This window comes from Salmo salar, chromosome ssa13 (genome assembly GCF_905237065.1).
Source record: "Salmo salar chromosome ssa13, Ssal_v3.1, whole genome shotgun sequence".
Taxonomy (NCBI): Eukaryota; Metazoa; Chordata; class Actinopteri; order Salmoniformes; family Salmonidae; genus Salmo; species Salmo salar.
Genome location: NC_059454.1, coordinates 19,550,977 through 19,575,657, shown reverse-complemented (window position 1 = coordinate 19,575,657; position 24,681 = coordinate 19,550,977). Strand labels below are relative to the sequence as shown.

The 24,681-nt window shown below is 42.1% G+C and overlaps 2 protein-coding genes across 2 annotated transcripts in view; one reads left to right on the top strand and one right to left on the bottom strand.

Moving 5' to 3' along the window:
- Positions 1-17,185, top strand: part of LOC106566587 (zinc finger protein 704) — a 115,854-nt gene extending 98,669 nt beyond the window's left edge. Inside the window, 6 exon segments of the mRNA XM_014134727.2 lie at positions 3,989-4,089; positions 5,113-5,235; positions 5,237-5,399; positions 10,139-10,261; positions 11,312-11,439; positions 11,554-17,185. Coding sequence (XP_013990202.2) covers positions 3,989-4,089; positions 5,113-5,235; positions 5,237-5,399; positions 10,139-10,261; positions 11,312-11,439; positions 11,554-11,665 — 750 coding nt within the window. The 3' untranslated portion in view covers positions 11,666-17,185.
- A 548-nt stretch (positions 17,186-17,733) lies between these two features.
- The window catches only part of LOC106566585 (zinc finger and BTB domain-containing protein 46), a 120,621-nt gene continuing 113,673 nt past the window's right edge, over positions 17,734-24,681 (bottom strand). Inside the window, exon 6 of the mRNA XM_014134726.2 lies at positions 17,734-24,677. Within this exon, the coding sequence (XP_013990201.2) occupies positions 24,243-24,677 (435 nt within the window). The 3' untranslated portion in view covers positions 17,734-24,242. The remainder of the gene's footprint in view (positions 24,678-24,681) is intronic.

Here is a 24,681-nt window from a genome sequence, read left to right as displayed (position 1 = left end):
GCCACATCTGAACCTAACATAGTCACATCCGGACCTAACATAGCCACATCAGGACCTAACATAGTCACATCAGGACCTACCATAGTCACATCCGGACCTAACATAGTCACATCCGGACCTAACATAGCCACATCTGAACCTAACATAGCCACATCTGGACCTAACATAGCCACATCCGGACCTAACATAGCCACATCAGGATCTAACATAGCCACATCCGGACCTAACATAGTCACATCCGGACCTAACATAGCCACATCTGAACCTAACATAGTCACATCCGGACCTAACATAGCCACATCAGGACCTAACATAGTCACTGTTCATGTTAATTTACAGTCAATTACCGTGAGACCGACAGTTATTTGCTTGACAATCACCGGCTGATGAGATTTCATGGCACCACAGCCCTAGTTACAGGACCAAAGGATTGTGCTCATTTGTCAAGTCATTCGTTAAATTAAACGTCTTATTTTAATGTTTAACATTTGTTCTTCAGCCTCGCTCGTAAAGATGTGACAGAACATTTCACAGTGCTAGACAAACTGTAAAAATTCCATCAACTGTACACAAGGACTTGGGAGGCCATCTCAATAAGACTTGCACTGACATGCATGTGTGGTTGTTAATGAATAGCTGGTTGTAGATAAAATCATTACAGTTTGGATGCCTTGTGTATAAACCTGCCCTGGGTAAACCTAACAGGCAGTTTACTGTGTAGTTGGCCATGACAAGCTGCCTAGCTAAGTCCTGACTGGCAGACAGTAGCAACCTGGGTAGTCCCGTAGCAGCAGGGCATCTGACTGTGTGGAGTCGTGTACTACAGATGTAGGGTCTTAATTTGAGCCAGTTTGCTACAGCAGGAAAATAATCCTGCAGTAACAGGAAATGTGAATTATTATGTGGATTATAATTAATGGACATTTTTGTAGGGGTTGATACATTTTTCGTAAGGGAAAAGCAAGTCTGACATTTCAAAGTGGAAATTGCCAACTTCAGAAGCCTTTTTAGACCTCAAATAAACTACAAGTTTAACATTTCCTGCATTGCAGGAAAGTTCTCCTGCAATAGGGTGATCAAATTTAGATCCTACATGTATCTGACTATGTAGAGGAGTCATGTACTATAAAAGGCTTAGGGAATGTGTTAATCACTACAGTGTTACTGTAATAGTGTTACAATGGAAGGAAAACACTTTTGGCATTAAGGGATATGTAAATGTTTGTTGAGACGCTGCAGATTTTATGAAACACTGAAAATGATTCCTATGTTTCCCAGTGCCATTAGGGCTGTTGTGTGTTATGCATTGTGTGGATCGCATAAGAATATAGACTGTATAAAGCGTTAAATTGATCAGCCGCCGATAAGCCTGTTCTATAGTTTGTCTTTTAGTTTCTCTCTCTCCCACCTCTCCCTCCTCTTTCCCACTCACCCACTCACTCACTCACTCACTCACTCACTCACTCACTCACTCACTCACTCACTCACTCACTCACTCACTCACTCACTCACTCACTCACTCACTCACTCACTCACTCACTCACTCACTCTGTCTCTCCCTTTCTGGAAGCTGTTAAAAGGTGGAGAGCCTACGCCCACTGCCTGTCATTACTACTGATGCAGGTCCCAACACATTTCTCCCTCCACTGCCAACATCAGAGATCTGCATGCTGCCTGGGAAAATACGAGTCTGAAAAACACAGCTCTGTCTATGTCCTTAGTCTGCATGTGAGGAAAGAAGGGATTGATATAGGTTTAAAATACTTATTTTGAGGTTTGACTTTTTCAGATTTGAAGAGGTTAACAGCTTCCTAAATACTAGCCTTTATTGTTGAGAGGTTGAACGCCTGTGTGTGTGTCTGTCAGTCAAAGCCCAAAGTAGAGATCATGACCACATTAAATCAGGGTCACTGTCCAAGGGCACTGCCCCCCCCCAAACAAAAAAATATTGAGGGATTATGACATTATTCTTCTTTAGAGAGAGATCTGTAGAGCGAGAGTGAGACAAAAAGACACATACAGAGACACAGAGTGACAGGGATGTAGAATTTCACCTCTGTGTTTGTCTTGCTAACCTGCTCTCCGATTTCTATCTTCACATGCCTGCTTGTCTAATAGTCTGTGTACTGGTCCAATGGTCTTTTTCTGCTTGTCTAATAGTCTGTGTACTGGTCCAATGGTCTTTTTCTGCTTGTCTAATAGTCTGTGTACTGGTCCAATGGTCTTTTTCTGCTTGTCTAATAGTCTGTGTACTGGTCCAATGGTCTTTTTCTGCTTGTCTAATAGTCTGTGTACTGGTCCAATGGTCTTTTTCTGCTTGTCTAATAGTCTGTGTACTGGTCCAATGGTCTTTTTCTGCTTGTCTAATAGTCTGTGTACTGGTCCAATGGTCTTTTTCTGCTTGTCTAATAGTCTGTGTACTGGTCCAATGGTCTTTTTCTGCTTGTCTAATAGTCTGTGTACTGGTCCAATGGTCTTTTTCTGCTTGTCTAATAGTCTGTGTACTGGTCCAATGGTCTTTTTCTGCTTGTCTAATAGTCTGTGTACTGGTCCAATGGTCTTTTTCTGCTTGTCTAATAGTCTGTGTACTGGTCCAATGGCCTTTTTCCTTTTCTTTTTGTTACCTCACTCTCTGTGTATCCTTCCAGTGTGTGAGTGGAACACAGCTTCTGCTAGGAGATCTAAACCTTTTTGTCACAGGTGGTAGTGCACTCTCCCCGTAACCACAGGGTTGTTGATTCAAGCCCCAATCTTGTTTTTCCCCCGCAATCACTACCAGACCTGGGTTCAAATGCATGTGTTTTTGAGTATTTGTTATTTAAAGAAAGAAGACGAGTAGGCGGCCAGTACGTTGCAATACACTTTTGTGAACTATTAACAAAATGTACACTGAACAAAAATATAAGCGCAACATGTAAAGCGTTGGTCCCATGTTTCATGAGCTGAAATAAAATATCCCAGACATTTTCCATACGCTCAAAAAGCAAATTTCTCTCAAATGTTGTGCAAAATGTCTTTACATCCCTGTTAGTGAGCATTTTATCCTTTGTCAAAATAATCCATCCACCTGACAGGTGTCGTATATCAAGAAGCTGATTAATGAGCATGATCATTACACAGGTGCACCTCGTGCTGGGGACAATACAAGGCCACTCTAAAATGTGCACAGAAGTCTCAAGTGCAATTGGCATGCTGACTGCAGGAATGTCCACCTGAGCTGTTGCCAGATAATTTAATGTTAATTTCTCTACCATAAGCCGCCTCCAACATCGTTATAGAGAATTTGGCTGAGGAGTATTTCTGTCTGTAATAAAGCCCTTTTGTGGGGAAAAACTCATTCTGATTGGCCCACCCCTGTGGGTCGGCCTGTTTCCCAAGTGTGTGGGCCTATGCCCTCCCAGGCCCACCCATGGCTGCGCCCCTGCCTTTCATGGGAAATCCATAGATTAGGGCCTGATTTCCTTATATTCAAAATCTCAGAAATTGTTTCATTTTGTGTTTATATATTTTTTCAGTATATTTACAAAATAATACATATGGGAGGAATCATCATAGTTCATCAGGACACACAACTGCAATGCGTTTCGACTAGTAGAGTCTTCCTTATTTAAATATTATTTCCTGTGTATTTAAGTATTTTCAAATACACATGCCAAAACAAGTAGCCTACTTTTATTTGAGTATTTTAATGGTTATTTGTGAGAGAAAATAAATAGTTGACCAAATTGTATTTGAAGGTATTTTTAAATACTTATTTCAAATAAAAAATAAATAATACCAGGGTTAAATGCATGGGAGTGTATTTGAGTAAGTGTATTTCCCAATGCATTCTGATTTTCAACTACTTGTTTTTTCAAATAAAAGTTATCTGTATACTTGTTTTGAAATGTATTGAAAACTAATTGAAATACCTGAAATAGTATTTGATCCCAGGTCTGATCACTACAACAACACTGACTACACTGTTTTCTCTTATGTTGTGTTTCAGAACTCCATGAAGGTGATGTTCAAGTGCTTGTGGAAGAACTGTGAAAAGGTCCTCAGCACCTCTTCAGGGATCCAGAGACACATCCGAACCGTCCACCTGGGGTAAGGCACCAATCAATCACAGAGACAGATATAGGTCAACTGCTGTAGATATGGAATCACAATTGTTGAATGGGTAATTGTTGTAACCAATCACTGCACTCAGATCACATGAGGACCAATAAGAGAGCAGATATTTATTATATAGAGCCATTATTGCATTGAACTCCCTTCCATCTCATATTGCTCAAATAAACAGCAAACTTGTTTTCAAAAAACAGATAAAGCAACACCTCACAGCACAACAACTCTCGGCACTACGCCTCTCCCCTATTTGACCTAGATAGTTTGTGTATGTATTGATATGTAGGCTACATAGCTAAATTGATGTAGTTCTGTCCTTCAGCTGTTCTTGTCTATTAATGTTCTGTATTATGCCATGTTTCATGTTTTGTGTGGACCCCAGGAAGAGTAGCTGCTGCTTTCGCAACAGCTAATGGGGATCCTAATAAAATACGAAATACCAGATATAATATAGTTCACTCTATTAGCTGAAGTTTGGTCAGAATATCTACTATCAGTGAGGAGCTAGTATTGTGGAGTATGTGCTACATTGGAAGCTCTGTCTCTCCATGGGCTCTGTTTGTTATGACTTCTTAATATGATTAGGTTTGTTAGTCTAGGATCCACTTACAAAGGGAAGCAGGGTGGAGGAGGGAAGCATATCAACACATGAGGAGGTTTCGCTGGTGTGTTTTTATAGCCTCCTGTTGCTATCCTGCACTCTCTGTCAGTCATTAAAGGCTTTGACCAATCAAGTTCATAAGCTCAGTGGCTCTGCAGCCTGTGTATCACTGCCCTCTGCTGGTTAGAGAAGACTCAGCTCCTCATTATAAAGCTAGTAGTGGCTTGGTATGAAGAATTATAATGCCTTATAAGCATTTTCATAACACCTTATTAATGCAGCTGTAGAGTATTATGAGGTGGTATATTGACTGAATATATGATGGGCAATGAATGTGATTATAAGGCATTATAAGCTTTCATTATAAGCTACTTCATGTATGTCACCCTCCTGCGATGCAGGCGGAACTGCGACTCGGACTACAGCGACGGGGAGGAGGACTTCTACTACTCGGAGATCGAGGTCAACATGGACAGCCTATCAGAGGGCTTATCCAGCCTCACGCCCACCTCCCCCACCACTTCCGGCCCTCCCCCCCATTTTCCCACCCGTCTCCCTCACCGCCTGTCTCCCTCGCTCTGAGCCCTCCCACATCGCCATGAGGGGGACACCTAGCCACGCCCCCACCCTACTCAGCCAATCAGCTCCCTCCACGCTCTGCCATATTCGAACTGACCACGCATACCAGGTAAGAACAGTCATGCACGTTCATACACCTTATTCTCCAGTGGCTGTGGTACTCTCTGTTGCTATAAATGGTGCTATCTAGACCTTAAAAGGATTCTTCCGCTGTCCACGTAGGAGAACCCTTTTGGTTCCATGTAGAAACCGTTTGGTTCCTGGTAGAACTCTTTTTGGTTCCATGTAAACTCAGCAAAAAAATAAACGTCCTCTCGCTGTCAACTGCGTTTATTTTCAGCAAACTTAACATGTGTAAATATTTGTATGAACATAACAAGATTCAACAACTGAGGCATAAACTGAACAAGTTCCACAGACATGTGACTAACAGAAATGGAATAATGTGTCCCTGAACAAAGGGGGGTTCAAAATCAAAAGTAACATTAAGTATCTGGTGTGGCCACCAGCTGCATTAAGTACTACAGTGCATCTCCTCCTCATTGACTGCACCAGATTTGCCAGTTCTTGCTGTGACTTGTTACCCCACTCTTCCACCAAGGCACCTGCAATTTCCCGGACATTTCTGGGCAGAATGGCCCTAGCCCTCACCCTCCGATCCAACAGGTCCCAGACATGCTCAATGGGATTGAGATCTGGGCTCTTCACTGGCCATGGCAGAACACATGCATTCCTGTCTTGCAGGAAATCACGCACAGAACGAGCAGTATGGCGGGTGGCATTGTCATGCTGGAGGGTCACGTCAGGATGAGCCTGCAGGAAGTGTACCACGAGGGAGGAGGATGTCTTCCCTGTAACGCACAGTGTTGAGATTGCCTGCAATGATAACAAGTTCAGTCCGATGATGCTGTGACACACCGCCCCAGACCATGAAGGACCCTCCACCTCCAAATCGATCCCGCTCCAGAGTACAGGCCTCGGTGTAACGCTCATTCCTTCGGCGATAAACGCGAATCCGACCATCAACCCTGGTGAGACAAAACCGCGACTCGTCAGTGAAGAGCACTTTTTGCCAGTCCTGTCTGGTCCAGCGATGGTGGGTTTGTGCCCATAGGCGACATTGTTGCTGGTGATGTCTGGTGAGGACCTGCCTTACGACAGGCCTGCAAGCCCTCAGTCCAGCCTCTCTCAGCCTATTACGGACAGTCTGAGCACTGATGGAGGGATTGTGCATTCCTGATGTAACTCGGACAGTTGTTGTTGCCATCCTGTACCTGTCCCGCAGGTGTGATGTTCGGGTGTACCGATCCTGTGCAGGTGTTGTTACACGTGGTGTGCCACTGCGAGGACAATCAGCTGTCCGTCCTGTCTCCCTGTAGCGCTGTCTTAGGCATCTCACAGTATGGACATTGCAATTTATTGCCCTGGCCACATCTGCAGTCCTCATGCCTCCTTGCAGCATGCCTAAGGCACGTTCACGCAGATGAGCAGGGACCCTGGGCATCTTTCTTTTGGTGTTTTTCAGTCAGTAGAAAGGCCTCTTTAGTGTCCCAAGTTTTCATAACTGTGACCTTAATTGCCTTCCGTCTGTAAGCTGTTAGTGTCTTAACGACCGTTCCACAGGTGCATGTTCATTAATTGTTTATGGTTCATTGAACAATCATGGGAAACAATTTGTAAGTCGCTCTGGATAAGAGCGTCTGCTAAATGACTTAAATCTAAATGTAAATGTAAACAGTGTTTAAATCCTTTAAAATGTTTACAAATCATCTTTTCAGGGTCCTGAAAAAGGGACATTTCTTTTTTTTCTGAGTTTAGAACCCTTTCCACAGAGGGTTCTACATGAAACCCAAAAGGGTTCTACCTGGCACCAAGGAGGGTTCTACTTGGAACCAAAAAGGGTTCTCCTATGGGGACAGCTGTAGAACCCTTTTGTAACCCAGAGACTGTCCAGGGATGGGTAAAATCCCAACATACAATTACAAAATACCATGAAGATCAATGTATGAATATAAACTACAAAATACATGTATTTTAAAATACAGAAATACGTTTGCAAGTAGCCGGCCTGAACAGCAACAACATTCTCAAACATTCTCAAACATTCTCGGAAATGACTTCTTGAGTTATCTTAGATTAATTCTGACTATTTTGAGAAAATGTATACTGGCTACCACATCTCAAGATGGACAAACAGTACTATTGCCTATTTGTAGAATATTAGTGAAAACATCAAAACTATGAAATAACACATATGGAATCATGTATTAACCCAAAAAGTGTTAAACAAATAAAAATATATTTTATATTTGAGATTCTTCAAAGTATCCACCCTTTGCCTTGATGGCAGCTTTGCACACTCTTGGCATTTTCTCAACCAGCTTCATGAGAAATGCTTCTCCAACATTCTTGAAGGAGTTCCCACATATGCTGAGCACGTGATGGCTGCTTTTCCTTCACTCTACCGGTCCAACTCATCGCAAACCATATGATGCAGCACTCAATCACTCTCCTTCTTGGTCAAATGATAGTCCCACTATGTGCAAACCAGATGGGATGGCATATCGCTGCAGTAGGCATGCTGGTTAAGTGTACCTTGAATTCTAAATAAATCACAGACAGTGTCACCTGCAAAGCACCCCCACACCATCACACCTCCTCCTCCATGCTTCATGGTGGGAACCACACATGCGGACATAATCCGTTCACCTACTCTGCGTGTCACAAAGACACGGCGGTTGGAACCAAAAATCGAATATTTGGACTGTTCAGTTTCATCATAGCGCTTGATAGTTTTTGCGAATGCACTTGAAAAAACGTTCATTTTCCGTATTGACTCACCTTCATGTCTTAAAGTAATGATGGACTGTTGTTTCTCTTTGCTTTTTTGAGCTTTTCTTGCCATTGCAAATGCATATACTCCAGAATGTTATGAAGTGATCAGATGAATTGCAATTAATTGCAAAGTCCCTCTTTGCCATGCAAATGAACTGAATATTTACACTGCATTTCAGCCCTGCCACAAAAGGACCAGCTGACATCATGTCAGTGATTCTCTCGTTAACACAGTTGTGAGTGTTGACGAGGACAAGGCTGGAGATCACTCTGTCATGCTGATTGAGTTCGAATAACAGACTGGAAGCTTCAAAAGGAGGGTGGTGCATGGAATCATTGTTCTTCCTCTGTCAACCATGGTTACCTGCAAGGAAACACGTGCCGTCATCATTGCTTTGCACAAAAGGTCTTCACAGGCAAGGATATTTCTGCCAGTAAGATTGCACCTAAATCAACCATTTATCGGATCATCAAGAACTTCAAGGAGAGTGGTTCAATTGTTGTGAAGAAGGCTTCAGGGTGCCCAAGAAAGTCCAGCAAGCACCAGGACCGTCTCCTAAAGTTGATTCAGCTGCGGGATCGGGGCGCCACCAGTACAGAGCTTGCCCGGGAATGGCAGCAGGCAGGTATGAGTGCATCTGCATGCACAGTGAGGCGAAGACTTTTGGAGGATGGCCTGTTGTCAAGAAGGGCAGCAAAGAAGCCACTTCTCTCCAGGAAAAACATCAGGGACAGACTGATATTCTGCAAAAGGTACAGGGATTGGACTGCTGAGGACTGGGGTAAAGTAATTTTCTCTGATGAATCCCCTTTCCGATTGTTTGGGGCATCCGGAAAAAAGCTTGTCCGGAGAAGACAAGGTGAGCGCTACCATCAGTCCTGTGTCATGCCAACAGTAAAGCATCCTGAGACCATTCATATGTGAGGTTGCTTCTCACCCAAGGGAGTGGGCTCACTCACAATTTTGCCTAAGAACACAGCCATGAATAAAGAATGGTACCAACACATCCTCCGAGAGCAACTTCTCCCAACCATCCAGGAACAGTTTGGTGACGAACAATGCCTTTTCCAGCATGATGGAGCACCTTGCCATAAGGAAAAAGTGATAACTAAGTGTCTCGGGGAACAAAACATTGATATTTTGGGTCCATGGCCAGGAAACTCCCCAGAGCTTAATCCCATTGAGAACTGGTGGTCAATCCTCAAGAGGTGGGTGGACAAACAAAACCCACAAATTCTGACAAACTCCAAGCATTGATTATGCAAGAATGGGCTGCCATCAGTCAGGATGTGACCCAGAAGTTAATTGACAGCATGCCAGGGCGAATTGCAGAGGTCTTAAAAAAGAAGGGTCAACACTGCAAATATTGACTCTTTGCATCAACTTCATGTAATTGTCAATAAAAGCCTTTGACACTTATGAAATGCTTGTAATTATACTTCAGTATTCCATAGTAACATCTGACAAAAATATCTAAAGACACAAAAACAGCAAACTTTGTGGAAATTAATATTTTTGTCATTCTCAAAACTTTTGGCCGCGACTGTAGTTTAGCCCAGTGTAATACAAATGACAACTCAGAAGTAATTGAAATACATATTTCAAATACATGTAACAGAAATACTGGCCATCTCTGAGACTGATATGTAGCTGTCATCTACTTCATGACGATAATGTTTTGGTTCCCCTGGTCTGTTTCTGTGTCATTAATGTCCATGAAACTGAGCTGTGCACAGGCTTAATGCTGCACACCAGATGAATAGGTTTCTTTAGATGAGTTAGTCTCCTCTCTTTTACTCCATCTTCTCTCTGTGTAGTAACTATCTCCCTTTTCTTTCTGGATCATTCTTTGTCGATCAACCTCCCTCGACCACAACTCATTCACCCTTTCTCTCACCTCCTCTCTCCCCCACCTTTTTCTATCTCCCCCTCTCTCTCTCTCTCTCTCTCTCTCTCTCTCCTTCCTCATCCTCTCTCTGTCTCTCACTGTGTTGCGGTGCTATGTTTTCCAGGCCACTGCTCCTGTGAGTATTCCTGTGTGTTCGGAGCAGGTTGGTGGGAATGATGGGATTGGGAATGGGGATGGGATCAGTGTGTCCTGGCAGTCCTCTCCTGTCATTTTTAAAGGCTTACCGGTGAGCAGGCTGCTTTCTCTCCTTCTCTCTTTATCCTCATGTTCTCTCTCTCTTTTATCACTCCCCACATCTCTTCTACCTCTTTCACTCTGTTGCTCTTCCACCTGTCATATTTCTCACCCTCTCACATCTCCCTCTTCTCCCCACCCCATCGCTCTCTCACCTCTCTACTCCCACTCCCTCGCTCCTCCAGCCCCAATTTTTTTTAAACTTCTCTCGTTCCCCACTCCAGCCAGGCTAGCTGTTTTCTCCTCCTTTCTTCTACATCTCTCTTCCTCTACCTCATAGCCCTGGAGGGTTGTCTTCTATCTAGACATGTTGTCTTCAGGGCTGAACTAGGATCAGGTCCTCTTGTCTTCTATCTAGACATGTTGTCTTCAGGGCTGAACTAGGATCCGGTCCTCTTGTCTTCTATCTAGACATGTTGTCTTCAGGGCTGAACTTGGATCAGGTCCTCTTGTCTTCTATCTAGACATGTTGTCTTCAGGGCTGAACTAGGATCAGGTCCTCTTGTCTTCTATCTAGACATGTTGTCTTCAGGGCTGAACTAGGATCCGGTCCTCTTGTCTTCTATCTAGACATGTTGTCTTCAGGGCTGAACTAGGATCAGGTCCTCTTGTCTTCTATTTAGATATGTTGTCTTCAGGGCTGAACTAGGTTCAGTTCCTCTTGTCTTCTATCTAGACATGTTGTCTTCAGGGCTGAACTAGGATCAGGTCCTCTTGTCTTCTATCTAGACATGTTGTCTTCAGGGCTGAACTAGGATCAGGTCCTCTTGTCTTCTATCTAGACATGTTGTCTTCAGGGCTGAACTAGGATCAGTTCCTCTTGTCTTCTATCAAGACATGGTGTCTTTAGGGCTGAACTAGGATCAGTCCCTCTTGTTGTCTTCTATCTAGACTTGTTGTCTTCAGGGCTGAACTAGGATCAGGTCCTCTAGATTTATTTCTGGTCAGGAAAATCTTAGGGCACTAGGTGAAAACCGTAATGATTGCTGCTATGCTGTGATTGATTGGTAGAATGCCCTTTGACCTGTGCTTGCCCCTGCAGGGCCCTTTGACTCACACCCGCACGGTGAGCTTCGGGGAGAAGAGACAGCCTGCTCTTCACACACACACTACCATCAGCAAGACACCCCCCTCTACAGCCCCCCTGCCCAAATCAGCACCAGGAACCAGGTACTCAGAGTGTATGGGTGTGTGTGTGTGGACCCTTCCTTTGTGAGTGTATTTATCAACTTCATGGGAGTGTAGTGTAAAGTCTAACTGTGTGTCATATCTTTGATTACCAAGGAAACCCCGCGGAGAGGCAAAAAAGTGCCGGAAGGTGTACGGCATGGAGAAGAGGGACATGTGGTGCACAGCCTGCCGTTGGAAAAAAGCCTGTCAGCGATTCAATGATTGAACCCCACTACATCACTGTGATGGACTCTTCCTCTGCCAGAGCTTCACTGAGGTGGAGTCTTCCACTGGGGAGATGTGGGTGTTCTCCCTGATGAAGCTGCTTAGAGCACGCACTGCTTCCTCCTGACCAGCAGGGGTCTCTCTGCTTGCTTCTCTTAATCCTCAGACAGCTAAACACACGAAACACAAAAACAAATGGATGAAAAAGGAAAAAAAATTATAATAATTGTGAAAAAAGTATATGGCTTTGGAAGCATAGGTAATCCAAAAAATGATTATTCAAAACGTGATTCAGAATGAAAGTTTTGTTTTGTACTTTCTAATTTTGCATGCCTTCACTGTAGGGCAGTGGTTGAAGATTTCAGATAAGCATTTTGGTATTGTGCACTTTCAACATGTTCTTTGCTGGTCCGAGTATCATGGAAGCTACTGTGTTTGAGTCTATAAGATCCTGAAACCACTCTCTTGTCAGCATCTTTCAATGCACCTCTTGTTGACGTTTTAGAACTAAAACCAGATTCACTTTGTGGCGTATATTTGAATGGATCGTTTCAACAGAGGTGCATTGAAAGATGCTGACAAGAGATTTCAACGGTCACGTTTCAAATTTCACTCTTTTGAAACGGGCAGTATGTCTGCCAAAGGAAAACAGACACAGAATCTCTCTAAATTCACTCAGAATTGAGATGTCGCTTTTATTAAGACGCAAGTTTGTTATTGATATAACACATCACATGCTCTTATGGGAATTCAACTAAAAAATTCCAATCTCTTTCTTTGGGAAGTAAATAATGCATAGCTACACACCATAAGCTTCCTGCTTCCTGCATCTGTTGCTTATTCCATCTGCTGGCACCAAATGTCACACTTTGAACCTTCAGATTGTTCAGCGTACATGTACTGTTTATAGTTTCTCTTCCTAGACCTCTACACAGATATGCACCTTTCAGAAACAACACATCTTTCAACAGACCACATGTACATTTTGCAACCACACTGTTCACTCTCATTCCTCACATTTAACAGTTTATTTTCAGTGATTAGTTCCCAAGGTAACTACTGTAGTAGGGTTTGGACAGTCTGGTCTTGCTTTGATTAATCAGCTCTATTGTTGATTACAGTTATCAATAACAACATCAAGCCCTCCTGTAGCATTACTTGCTACTTAGTGTTCTAAAATCAATTTTCTGTGTACGTTCATAGAAATAAAATGTTGTTCTCTGTGGGTACTATACCTAGTCCTACTCAACCCCGACTCCCAGTTACTGCTCTTAACTGGTATCTAAGGGTGTTGAAATGTAAGTGTTTTTCTCAGAGGGAATATTTGCGTCCCATGAATTGTACCTGGATTTCTGATCAGACACAATTATATGGATGTATATTTTTACACAGATAATTTTTTTTACTTTAGCTACTTTAAAAAAAAAATTGTTGCCAGCTCTTTGAATGTAGTTTCTGCTGCCTCTCTCTCTCTCTCTCTCTGCTCCCAATATACTCTCTCTCGGCGCCCAACACACACATTCTCTCTCTCTCTCTCTCTCTCTCTCTCTCTCTCTCTCTCTCTCTCTCTCTCTCTCTCTCTCTCTCTCTCTCTCTCTCTCTCTCTCTCTCTCTCTCTCTCTCTCTCTCTCTCTCTAACTCTCTCTCTCCCAATACTGACTACTAGCCATGCCACAAGTTACAACAACAGGACACATACATGCATGGTGCTACTTGTCCTCTTTCCTTAGGTTACCTTCAACCTGTTCTATGACAATGGACACAATCCATGTCTTTCCATTCTTTGGCCATGTGACAATCTGTTGTCATAGTGACATCTCGGTTCTCAGCTGATGGCAGTCACATATTCTAATTGGTGTGACATTAGTAGGCCATTCTAAGACAGCTGGGAATGACTGTCATTTGTTGTTATTTGGGGACAACAAACAAACAATCAAACCCACTGGATTAATTTTAGCATGCCCTGTCAGTCTTTTCCTTGACAACCATCACCAACAGACATGGTCCTGCTCATTGGCTGGTAACCCTGTCCGTCAGACATTATGTCCAGTAGTGTTTGAGAGAAGCTGGTTCTTACAGTAAGTAGCTCACTGGTCAGACTGGAGAGTATTTAATGGTCAGAAACTTCACTAAGTGCCATTGAAAAGAACATTATGAGGAAACAGGATTTACCTAAATAAATTGCACTAACTTGCGCTGCACAAAGACTTCCTTTTATACATGGATTTTATACACACAGATTTTGAAGTGAAATTAAATTTGAGGTTGTTTTATTTTGGATCGTCACTGCCTTGGTGTCAAAATGGGGTTTCAGGGATGGGGCTTCTACACCTCTTGGGTCCCCCCATAAGAACTTTTTGAACTGGTATGTTTAGCTCTCTCTCTCTGTGTGGTGTACGCAGCCCAATGGTGCCAACAATATTGTCTGGAATCGTGTGGTACTGCATAGTACAGCGGCACTTTGTGCGTCTGGGTTTCCCCTAGACTTTTCTATTGTGCTGGTGCACCAAGAAGACCCCTGAAGTCACATCTCAGATGGTCTGCCCTAACTTGGAAATATATGGGGAAACACTGGTCCAGAGGTAGCCCTCAGTTAGTCAATGGTTGCTTGTTGTCTTCTTAAGAACAGATAAATCATGGTGTTTCAACACTATGGGCTTTCCGTAGCATACTCATACACTGCTTTCACAAGAATTTAGTTTAGTCTTCCTTCCTTAAGTAGCATACTCATACACTGCTTTCACAAGAATTTAGTTTAGTCTTCCTTCCTTAAGTAGCATACTCATACACTGCTTTCACAAACATTTAGTTTAGTCTTCCTTCCTTAAGTAGCATACTCATACACTGCTTTCGCAAGAATGTAGTTTAGTCTTCCTTCCTTAAGTAGCATACTCATACACTGCTTTCACAAGAATTTAGTCTTCCTTTGCCTAAAAGGCGCTTGCCTTTTTCACACTTTATTGAGATGAGGTAGTGTACAGAGAATAGGTTTTCTTTCCGGACCTGACTCTTCTCCACCAATCGAAACATCGATCTTGTCTTTGGTCCTACTGGCAGCAGATTGGCCATTCATACGTTTGAGTACTTTTCAGACCAATCTAGTCTATCGTTCTCAATCTCATTCACACCCCTATGCCTGCCACAAAACCCGCCTCTTGTATTTAATTGCACTAAAGTGGTTTTATGGGTCATTGGCCAGGGCTAATGAAGGGGAACACGCTTTATCCACTTGCTACTACCTACATTGACAAACTGGATGAATCTAAGGAAAGCCTCACCCACAGTAAATTGACCTGGTATAGAATAGGGTAGGGTCAGGTGGGTTTGAGTGATAACTGCCATCCCTATGGCTGTTTTTAGGAGACCTGAGGTTTTGGATGGTAGAGAGAGGGCTGATTGGGTGTGTTTCTTTGTGATAGGTGGAGAAAGAGTGGGACAAGCAGTGACGATTATTAGAGATCGATTTGTAGTTTCAGGGCTTTCCTGTACATATGCAACGTAAAGAAAACCCTGAAACTTTTTTCATATATTGTTGTTTGTCTGTTAAACAAAAATGAAACTTTGTAAGGTAAAATTGCTCAGATTTTTGGTGTGCGTATTTGAGAAGCTATAGTGAATATAACATACACATATATTGCAGTTCAGGGGAAAAGTGGCGAAAAAACGTAGATGAATGTAAAACCTACAAAAAGAAAAGCTTGTTTTTTTCTTTCTTGTTGTAACGCTGGCTAGTTTCTACTGCCGGTAGAAAACTGTTAGTGCACTCTGATAGAATGACGGCACAAACAGCACAAACTGTCATTCTGTTGCCAAATTTTGCATCTGCACTGTTCTTCAAGTAAATGTGTTTTTGTAAAATGTTCAGTGGAAATTGTTCAAAGTAGTCCTTGAGCATAGAGTTGTATGGTTTGTTTATCTTTGCAATCATTGGTTTTGTTTGACATACATTTTAAAGTGAAAAATCTTAGTCTCAGCATAATTCTGTTACTGTGGAATCGCCCTTAACCTTCTTACATTGTGCAATGAGATGCTTTAATTCTAACAAGAACTAACTTGACCTTTTGGTGACCTTTCTGTGAGCCACCTGGTGTGATCTATTATGAATGCATTTGTTGGCATGTAGGCCTTTATTTAGGCTGTTATAAGGAGTCATGAACTGTTATGAATGCTTATAGCAGGCCATATACTGCACTACTTTAATGCATATATTGAATGTGTTTATAAAGGTGTTATGCATTTGTTAAAGTGGTCAGAACCCACTGGACAAAAACTGGTTGAATCAACATTGTTTCCACGTCTTTTCAACAAAAACAGTAAATGTGATAACTTTTGAATCAACGTGGAAAACTGATTGGATTTGTAAAATGTAAGGGAATTTTGTAATTTTTTCACACAACTTTTAAACTAGATTCAATAACATGGTGAAATGTTTTGTTGATTTCACGTTGAATTCACGTTAGTTGACAACTCAACCAAATGTAAATCACGACTAGACGTTGAAATGACGTCTGTAGCCAGTGTGTAGGAACCGTGAGCTGTTGTGAATGCTTATGGCAAGTCTTATAATACACTATGGAGTGATCGACTGTGCTAAAAATGCAGTCATAATGTATTGTACACAGGCGTTTCAGAAAATGTGCTACCTACTTTTTCTGTCTCCCTGCCAAATAAGTATTTATCAGAATACATGTTGTCATTGTCTTTTGTGGGAGACAAATCACCTAGGCGGCTCGGGGATTCAAACTCACAAACTTTCGGTTATTGGCCCAACACTCTTAACTGCTAAGCTACCTGCTACCAAATTGTACCTGTACCTTTCCCTCTCACAACTTCAGTGACTGACTCTCTTCCTCTCTATCTCCCAATCTATTTTTCTCCATTTTTTTATTTTTTTCCCCTGTCTCTCTCTTTTAAGCTATCAGAATTGACTGTAAGTCCCCTCCAAAGTCAATACCCAGTATATTAAGCTAACCGAGCCCTTGAAATGTGCAGAAAGAAAGCCTTTATTTCCTAATGTTACATCATTCTATCCGTTGTTTGCTCGTTGAAAGTCCATGTTGATGAGTCCAGCCCAGCAGATCAGCAGCAGCAAAGCCAATGGAGCTCCATTCAAATCAAATGTAACACATCGTCATCACCATGGTAGCTCCACTCAACTCTGTGCTTTTTCTTCTATCGTGCTCTTAAACAACACACCAATTTGATCTGTTTGTCTTTCTGTCACTGCTTCACCTCTTTTATCTGTCTGACTGTTTTTCTCTTGCTGTGCTCTGTCAGAGCATTATGGTTGGTGGGAGGGAAACATACTTTATTTTGGTTGCTTTATTATCTTGTTCATATTGATTGATTGATTGATTGATTGATTGATTGATTGATTGATGTTCTCTCATTATGTCTGGTGTAGAAGTGTTTTATTGCTCATGTCTGTCTGACATGTGCTCGAGTGGATGGGTGACTTGATGTCATGACGATGATGTGATGTAAATGTGATGGAGAGAAAATAAATGCGAATGGATTGGAATATGTATTCTCATGCTTTCTCTCGCTTCTCTGTGTGTGTGTCTCGGTGTGTGTCTCTGTGTGTGTCTGTGTGCGTGTCTGTGTGTGTGTGTCTCTCTGTGTGTCTCTGTGTGTGTCTCTGTGCGTGTCTGTGTGTGTGTCTGTGTGTGTGTCTCTGTGTGTGTCTCTGTGCGTGTCTGTGTGCGTGTCTCTGTGTTTGTCTCTCTGTGTGTCTCTGTGCGTGTCTGTGTGCGTGTCTCTGTGTGTGTCTCTCTGTGTCTCTGTGTGTGTCTCTGTGTGTGTCTGTGTGTGTGTGTCACAAGTTTCCACTAGGTAAAGATCTATGATCAGCTTCCCCTCCCCCAATTCTAAACTTGACCATCAGTAGGGACATTTCTAAACTGACCCAAGATCAGCATATAGGGGCAACTTCACCCTACACCTTCATAATTGTAAAGTCTACTGCCCTCATGTGGAGAACAGGGGTATTACAGCTTTGAGGTAGAACCCACACAGTGGAGGTTGACAAGAACCCAACATTTACAACGCACACATAAAAAAACATTCAGCAGCAATTTCAAAATTTATTGAGACTGATTGGTTTTGCAAATAATAGTCAAGCTAATTCCACTAAACATGAAGTTAGAAAGAGGCCTGGGTTAGCCCTTTAGGCTAGCCCTCACAACAGGACGGTAGGGAAGTTCATGTTTGGCTATAAAAACGCTCAAGTGATCAGTACTATCATATACAGAAGACCTGATCACTTTAATCCTCCCAAACAGATCAAGGGGTTTGATTATTCAACACATCTTTGTTACATACACAGGTTTATGATAATCAATATAAAGTCAGTATCATATTGAACAATATTCCCAACAAACAACTGTCAAGTTTCAAGTGTCTCACTTTACAAACAAAAGACACCTTGCCAAATGTGAGAGAAAATAAATAATATATATAATAACAATATAAATGTATATATATATGAAGGTATACACACATCACTCTTAGTAAAGAACAGAATCTAAAATAAAATGCAAGAATTTTGAGATATAGTAAAATCTAGATATAACCATATCTATGGCTTTGTGAATCAAGCTATACAGGCTAAATAAGGATTGCAATTTTGTACGCATCTAAGAGCAGAATACAAATATTTATCTGCTGAAAAGCAAACAGTTTTGCATGGTGTGAAATGAACCAGTTTTGTGCAGACGCCAGAGACAGAGCTTTGGTATGACAAATGGACAAAGGCGTGCAGTTAAGACCATGGAATCAGGGCACAATGGGTTAATAAACACAGTCAGGAACAGAATCTACGGTATACTGTAACACAGTAACATAGGTCCTCATAAACAAATAGCTAATTTGTCTCTCAGAAAAACAGTATTTTCTCAACTTTTTGCACCTGTGATTTAGATAAAATATATTTAAAAAATCTCTATCCATCAGATTTCTGTATCTCCCTTTCTCTTGAAACACACCCACATCTAAAATGTATCGAGGCACATTGTTGAGGGGATTGGATGGCAAATGTTTCCTGAATTACAACCCAAGACAAGGAATTAGAAGACAATGCCGGCAGGGAGGCAGGCAGGCAGACAGGTTATGATAACGATAAGAAAATGGGTAAAAACATCTCAGTGGTCACAGGAGTCTGGAGTGGAAAAGCACTGGATGTCATAGAAATAGCCCTGCTATTCCTTCCAAATACACGGCAGCTCTTGACAATCCCTACATATTCAGCCATTAACATTGAAAATATCCACACGACATCATTCATTTTCTTTCTGAAACCTTCAAGAGATTAGAAATTGCTAATAGACAATAAATAACACTACTTAAATAAAGCTTGCCACCACACATGGAGAAGGCATCAGGAATCAGTGAAATCAAACACACACCCGAGGGTTGTTCCATAGATACAGTGTTTAGCACTGGGGCTGATGGGAATGGAAGTGTGGCAGATGGTAATGTTTGCAACCAACTGTGGCTACACAACTATAATTCCCAGAGGCACCACTGTGGCCCACTTTGTCCCTTTCCCTCATAGCATTCAGGTGCAGGTTGATGTTTATTGTCATGAATCTTGCCCTGGAGGCAGAAGTTAGCGATTTCCGCTAGATAGGCCAGATGCAGAGTCAAAATTGGCTGTATCGTAAAAATTCATTAAAACAAAAACTAGCTTTTTGGTCTTAATTTAAAGTTAGGGTTAGGCATTATGGTTAGCAGGGTGGTTAAGATTAGGGTTAATGTTAGGTTTAAGTTCAGATTTTCTGACTTTGTGGCTGTGCCAGCTAGTGACCACTCCGCAGAGCTGCCTCCAAGGCAAGATTCATGACAATAATTGCCAACTTGCCGTTCAGGCACCCTACCCCAAAACATGTCTTGTAGGTCTGGAAGAATTTTGCCCTCTGTTAGGCCATGTTGACATTTGCCTTATATTATGTACCCCTACCTAATCATTTCAGACCTACAGAAAGTGCATAGGGGTCCGGGCCAGGGGCAGATTTGGAGCGGGGCCTATATTTAGGATATACAGTAGAACACAACTTTGGAAACCAGGGCAACAAGGACAATAAAGAAAAGAGGGTTAAAGATGCGATCTTCAGCAGGTCTAGCCTAGCAAGTCACAAGGCCCTTCATATACAATGATACCGTATATATACACACAACATGTGCACTTTGAAAACTGTAAAAAAAAAAAAAAAAAAGAACAACATCCAAACTACAACACAATTATTAGACCACAATAAATTGAAATATGTGCACCTACATCTGCACACGCACCGTTGAAACAAAAGCACTTGATACAACGCGTTCGATTATTTTTGGTATGATGTTAATTAATTAGTGTGTGTTAGTAATATAGACGCTTGTGCCATACCATACATATGTCCAATCCATATCTCAGGCCTAGAATCAGTCAGATCAAGCATTAACAGGTGATCGCCGACACCCACATAGCTGATGTTTTGGCCGTGTAACTGCGTTGGACCTGTCAAATCGGTAAGCAGCTGCTCTTCATCCTTCTCGTGTATCCACACCCGTCCCACTCGCATTTGAAGTTCAGAACGAAGGTGTAGTCTATATAGAAATAATGACACTCAAAATGAAAATCATTCAACGAAATAATGAGGATTTCTGTCAGCCAAATCAAGGTGTAGATTACATATCACATTCCAGTGTTCAAACTTGTAAACAAGGCTGCATGATATTTCTCTTAATGTGACTCCGTGCAGCCAATGGCAATGTCGCTTCAGGTATAATTCCGGGAGCTGCTTGTAGATTTGACAACTCTAAAGCCGTTCCACCTCTGATACCAACAAAACAAGCGCTATGCGGATGCGGGCTAAAGCAGATCTGATTGAACAGAGCTCTAAGAATAAATTAGCGCCTCTGATTTTTTTCTTCTTTCTCTGTAAAAACCAAATACAACAGAAAAGCAGAGACTGGCATGATAGAACTGTTAAGAAACACCTTATAGCTTGCTGTCCACAAGCTTTTCTTCTAATACAAGATATCAAATATAAAAAAGAAACACACAATAAAGCTTAGCATCCAGAACTTAATAATGATAATAATAACATCATATCATAGTTGTGATCATCATCATAATAACATCATATCATAGTTGTGATCATCATCATAATAACATCATATCATAGTTGTGATCATCATCATAATAACATCATATCATAGTTGTGATCATCATCATAATAACATCATATCATAGTTGTGATCATCATAATAATAACATCATATCATAGTTGTGATCATCATCATAATAACATCATATCATAGTTGTGATCATCATAATAATAACATCATATCATAGTTGTGATCATCATCATAATAACATCATATCATAGTTGTGATCATCATAATAATAACATCATATCATAGTTGTGATCATCATAATAAACATGTTGTAACATCTTGTCACGAACATAATCTTAAGAAAATCAATATACATCTCACACGCTTGCACACACACACGAACACACACGTCCACATACACACATCCACACACGCTGTGACTACAGAAGGCGTTAGACAGAGCTGAGAGAATGTCTTTATACAGTAGTACAATAATTCCACAAATGTCTGTTAATAAATAACTTTTTGAAACGAAACAAAGCGTCATAAAAGCACTCAGCAGAACAAGCCACTCTCTGGGTGGAATCTTAAGCCGAAGCCTGACTTATTTTACAAACTGAAATGAACATTATCACCAAAAAGAAAGATGAACCATTCATTAAGGTTCACTAAGATGTAAAAGTGTGCATATTCTGTATTTATAGTGAAATATAAAAATGATAATAAAACAACAAAGGTTTTGAAGAAAGTCTACTTCTAAACACAACCGCTGACCATTGATACAACTTGAGATTCAAGGTAAGAAAAAAGAGATGGAATGTCTATGTAGAATAGGGCCATAGTGTGCTTGTGTTGGCATGAGTTTTGACCCATCATCATTGTGTATGTAATATGTCTCTCTCGCTCATTCTGAGAGGAAATATCTGAAGTAAAGATTTACATTTATTTCATTATGCAGACACTCTTATCCAGAGTGACTTACAGGAGTAATTAGGATTAAGTGCCTTGCTCAAGGCCTACATCGACAGATTTTTCACCTAGTCGGCTCAGGAGGGATTCAAACCAGCAACCTTTCGGTTATAGGCCCAATGCTCTTAGCCGCTAGGTTACCTGTCGATCTGTGTCCTCTCTCTGAAAGTAGAGAATTAAGAACACTTACATCTGGATTGATCGGTTATGTCCCTGCATAGTGTTCACTCTCACGCTCTTCTTCTCTGTCTCTCTCAAACTTTCTTTCTCTCTCATACGTCTCTCTCCAACTCCCTCTCTTGCTCAATATACTAATTCTTGTGGCTTGTTTGTATGTACATTTGCTCAACCTTTCATAATTCTCATCACAGCTCAACAGAAACACATGGTAAACTTAAGTGGCGAAAGAACCAATTGAAAGGCATAGGCAGTGGAGGCTGGTGGGAGGAGCTATAGGAGGACGGGATCATTGTAATGTCTGGAATGGAATTAATGGAACGGTATCAAACATATCACAGATATGGAAACCACATGTTTGATTCCATTTCATTTATTCCATTCCAGCCATTACAATGATCCCGTCCTCCTATAGCTCCTCTCACCAGCCTCCACTGGGCATAGGCTATTATAATCAGCAAACTTTGCACAAGTATTATAATATCCATATATTTATATATCATAACAGTCATGAGGACATACAGTATGTCCTTAAAGGTAGGTGCGGTCACCGAGTTGTGTAGGTAAAATCAGATTGAAAATGTAAACCACGGGTTGAGAGCATTGACAGGAGTCTAGTCGACGTTAAAGTGCAAGTCTGTGGCAGTTTCACTCTGCAGGAGACAATGGGCCAACCGATGCCTGACGGGTGCAACTTTACAATAGATAAAAGACTGTCTCAAACATGAATAGAGACTGTCCTCAAATGAAGAGAAACTGTCCCCAAATAAATAGAGACTTTCCCACAAATGAATAGACTGTCCCCAAATGAATACTGTCCCCCAAATGAATACTGTCCCCCAAAAGAATGAATACTGTCCCCAAATGAATACTGTCCCCCAAAAGAATGAATACTGTCCCCAAATGAATAGAGACTGTCCTCAAATGAATAGAGACTGTTCCCAAATGAATAGAGACTGTCCCCCAAATGAATAGAGACTTTCCCCCAAATGATTAAAGACTATCCCCCAAATTAATTGAGACTGTCCCCCAAATGAATGAATACTGTCCCCCAAATGAATGAATACTGTCCCCCAAATGAATGAATACTGTCCCCCAAATGAATGAATACTGTCCCCCAAATGAATGAATACTGTCCCCCAAATGAATAAAGACTGTCCCCCAAATGAATAAAGACTGTCCCCTGACTAAATAGACTGTCTGCAAAATGTCTAGAGTCTGTCCCCCAAATAAATACAGACTGTCCCCAAAATGAATAGACTGTCCCCATAATGAGTAGAGACTGTCCCCAGATGTAGAGACTGTCCCCAGGTGTAGACACTGTCCCCATAATGAGTGAGACTGTCCCCAGATGTAGAGACTGTCCCCAGGTGTAGACACTGTCCCCAAAATGAGTAGAGACTGTCCCCAGATGTAGAGACTGTCCCCAGATGTAGACACTGTCCCCATAATGAGTAGAGACTGTCCCCAGATGTAGAGACTGTCCCCAGATGTAGACACTGTCCCCATAATGAGTAGAGACTGTCCCCAGGTGCAGCGACTGTCCCCAGATGTAGACACTGTCCCCATAATGAGTAGAGACTGTCCCCAGATGTAGACACTGTCCCCAAAATGAGTAGAGACTGTCCCCAGATGTAGACACTGTCCCCAAAATGAGTAGAGACTGTCCCCAGATGTAGAGACTGTCCCCAGATGTAGACACTGTCCCCATAATGAGTAGAGACTGTCCCCAGATGTAGAGACTGTCCCCAGATGTAGACACTGTCCCCATAATGAGTAGAGACTGTCCCCAGGTGTAGCGACTGTCCCCAAAGGTGTAGAGACTGTCCCCAAAGGAGTAGAGACTGTCCCCAAATAGGACTGCATGGCAACAAGACACCACCTTGGTGTTTTCCCAAACTGTTAACGATCCGTCGTATCCATGGCAACTCTGACCACAAACAGTCATGGTTCAAAATCAGCTAAGATGTTGAATGAGTCCTCATTGGTCCCAGTGTGATGGAGGTGAACATCTAAACCAATGGACAGACTCTGATATGGTCCTCATCAGAAACAAACTAACAAAACATTCTTTTTTTCTCTCAATTGTTCTCTTTCCGCCATGGCAGTCCTATCATCAGCACAGGGCTCAGCTTGTGTGTGTATGTGTGGTGCGTGTGTGTGTGTATGTGTGGTGCGTGTGTGTGTGTGTGTGTGTATGGCATCTGTCAAGGGTTTAGATCATTGTCACGTATCGCCCACATATCCCACTCAGAGGAAGGCCCATTTCCACATGGGTAAAGAGAGCTGTCTGCCTAAGATCCACAATAGATCCTAAATGATCCCATAGGATCCTAAGAGATCCAGCTGAAATCCTTCTCGCTCCCATTGTGCTGCTCCCCCTCTGGTGCAGAGGAGTTGCTCTCCTCCTTGTCATTATCCATGGCTCCGTCTCCCTCCGTCATCATCCCTGAGTCATCCTTCCACTTTCCTCCCTCCTCATCCCCCTCTCCCATCATCTCTCCATCCCCTTCCGTCATCATCTCTTCCTCCCCCTCTCCGTCGCCTTCGCACTCCACCTGGTTGTTGTGGAAACGGTGGTCGCTGGGATACAGCTCATCTTCGGGGGACATGTCTCCGCCTGCTTCCCGGTTGTGGTCCATGCCCCGTCCAGAACAGTCAACACAGACGCCATGGCGACGGGAGCCATGTTTGATTCCAACGCTGGCTGCCGACATGAAGACCCGGCTGCAGACCTTACACACATACTTCTTATCTTTAGTGTGGACCTGG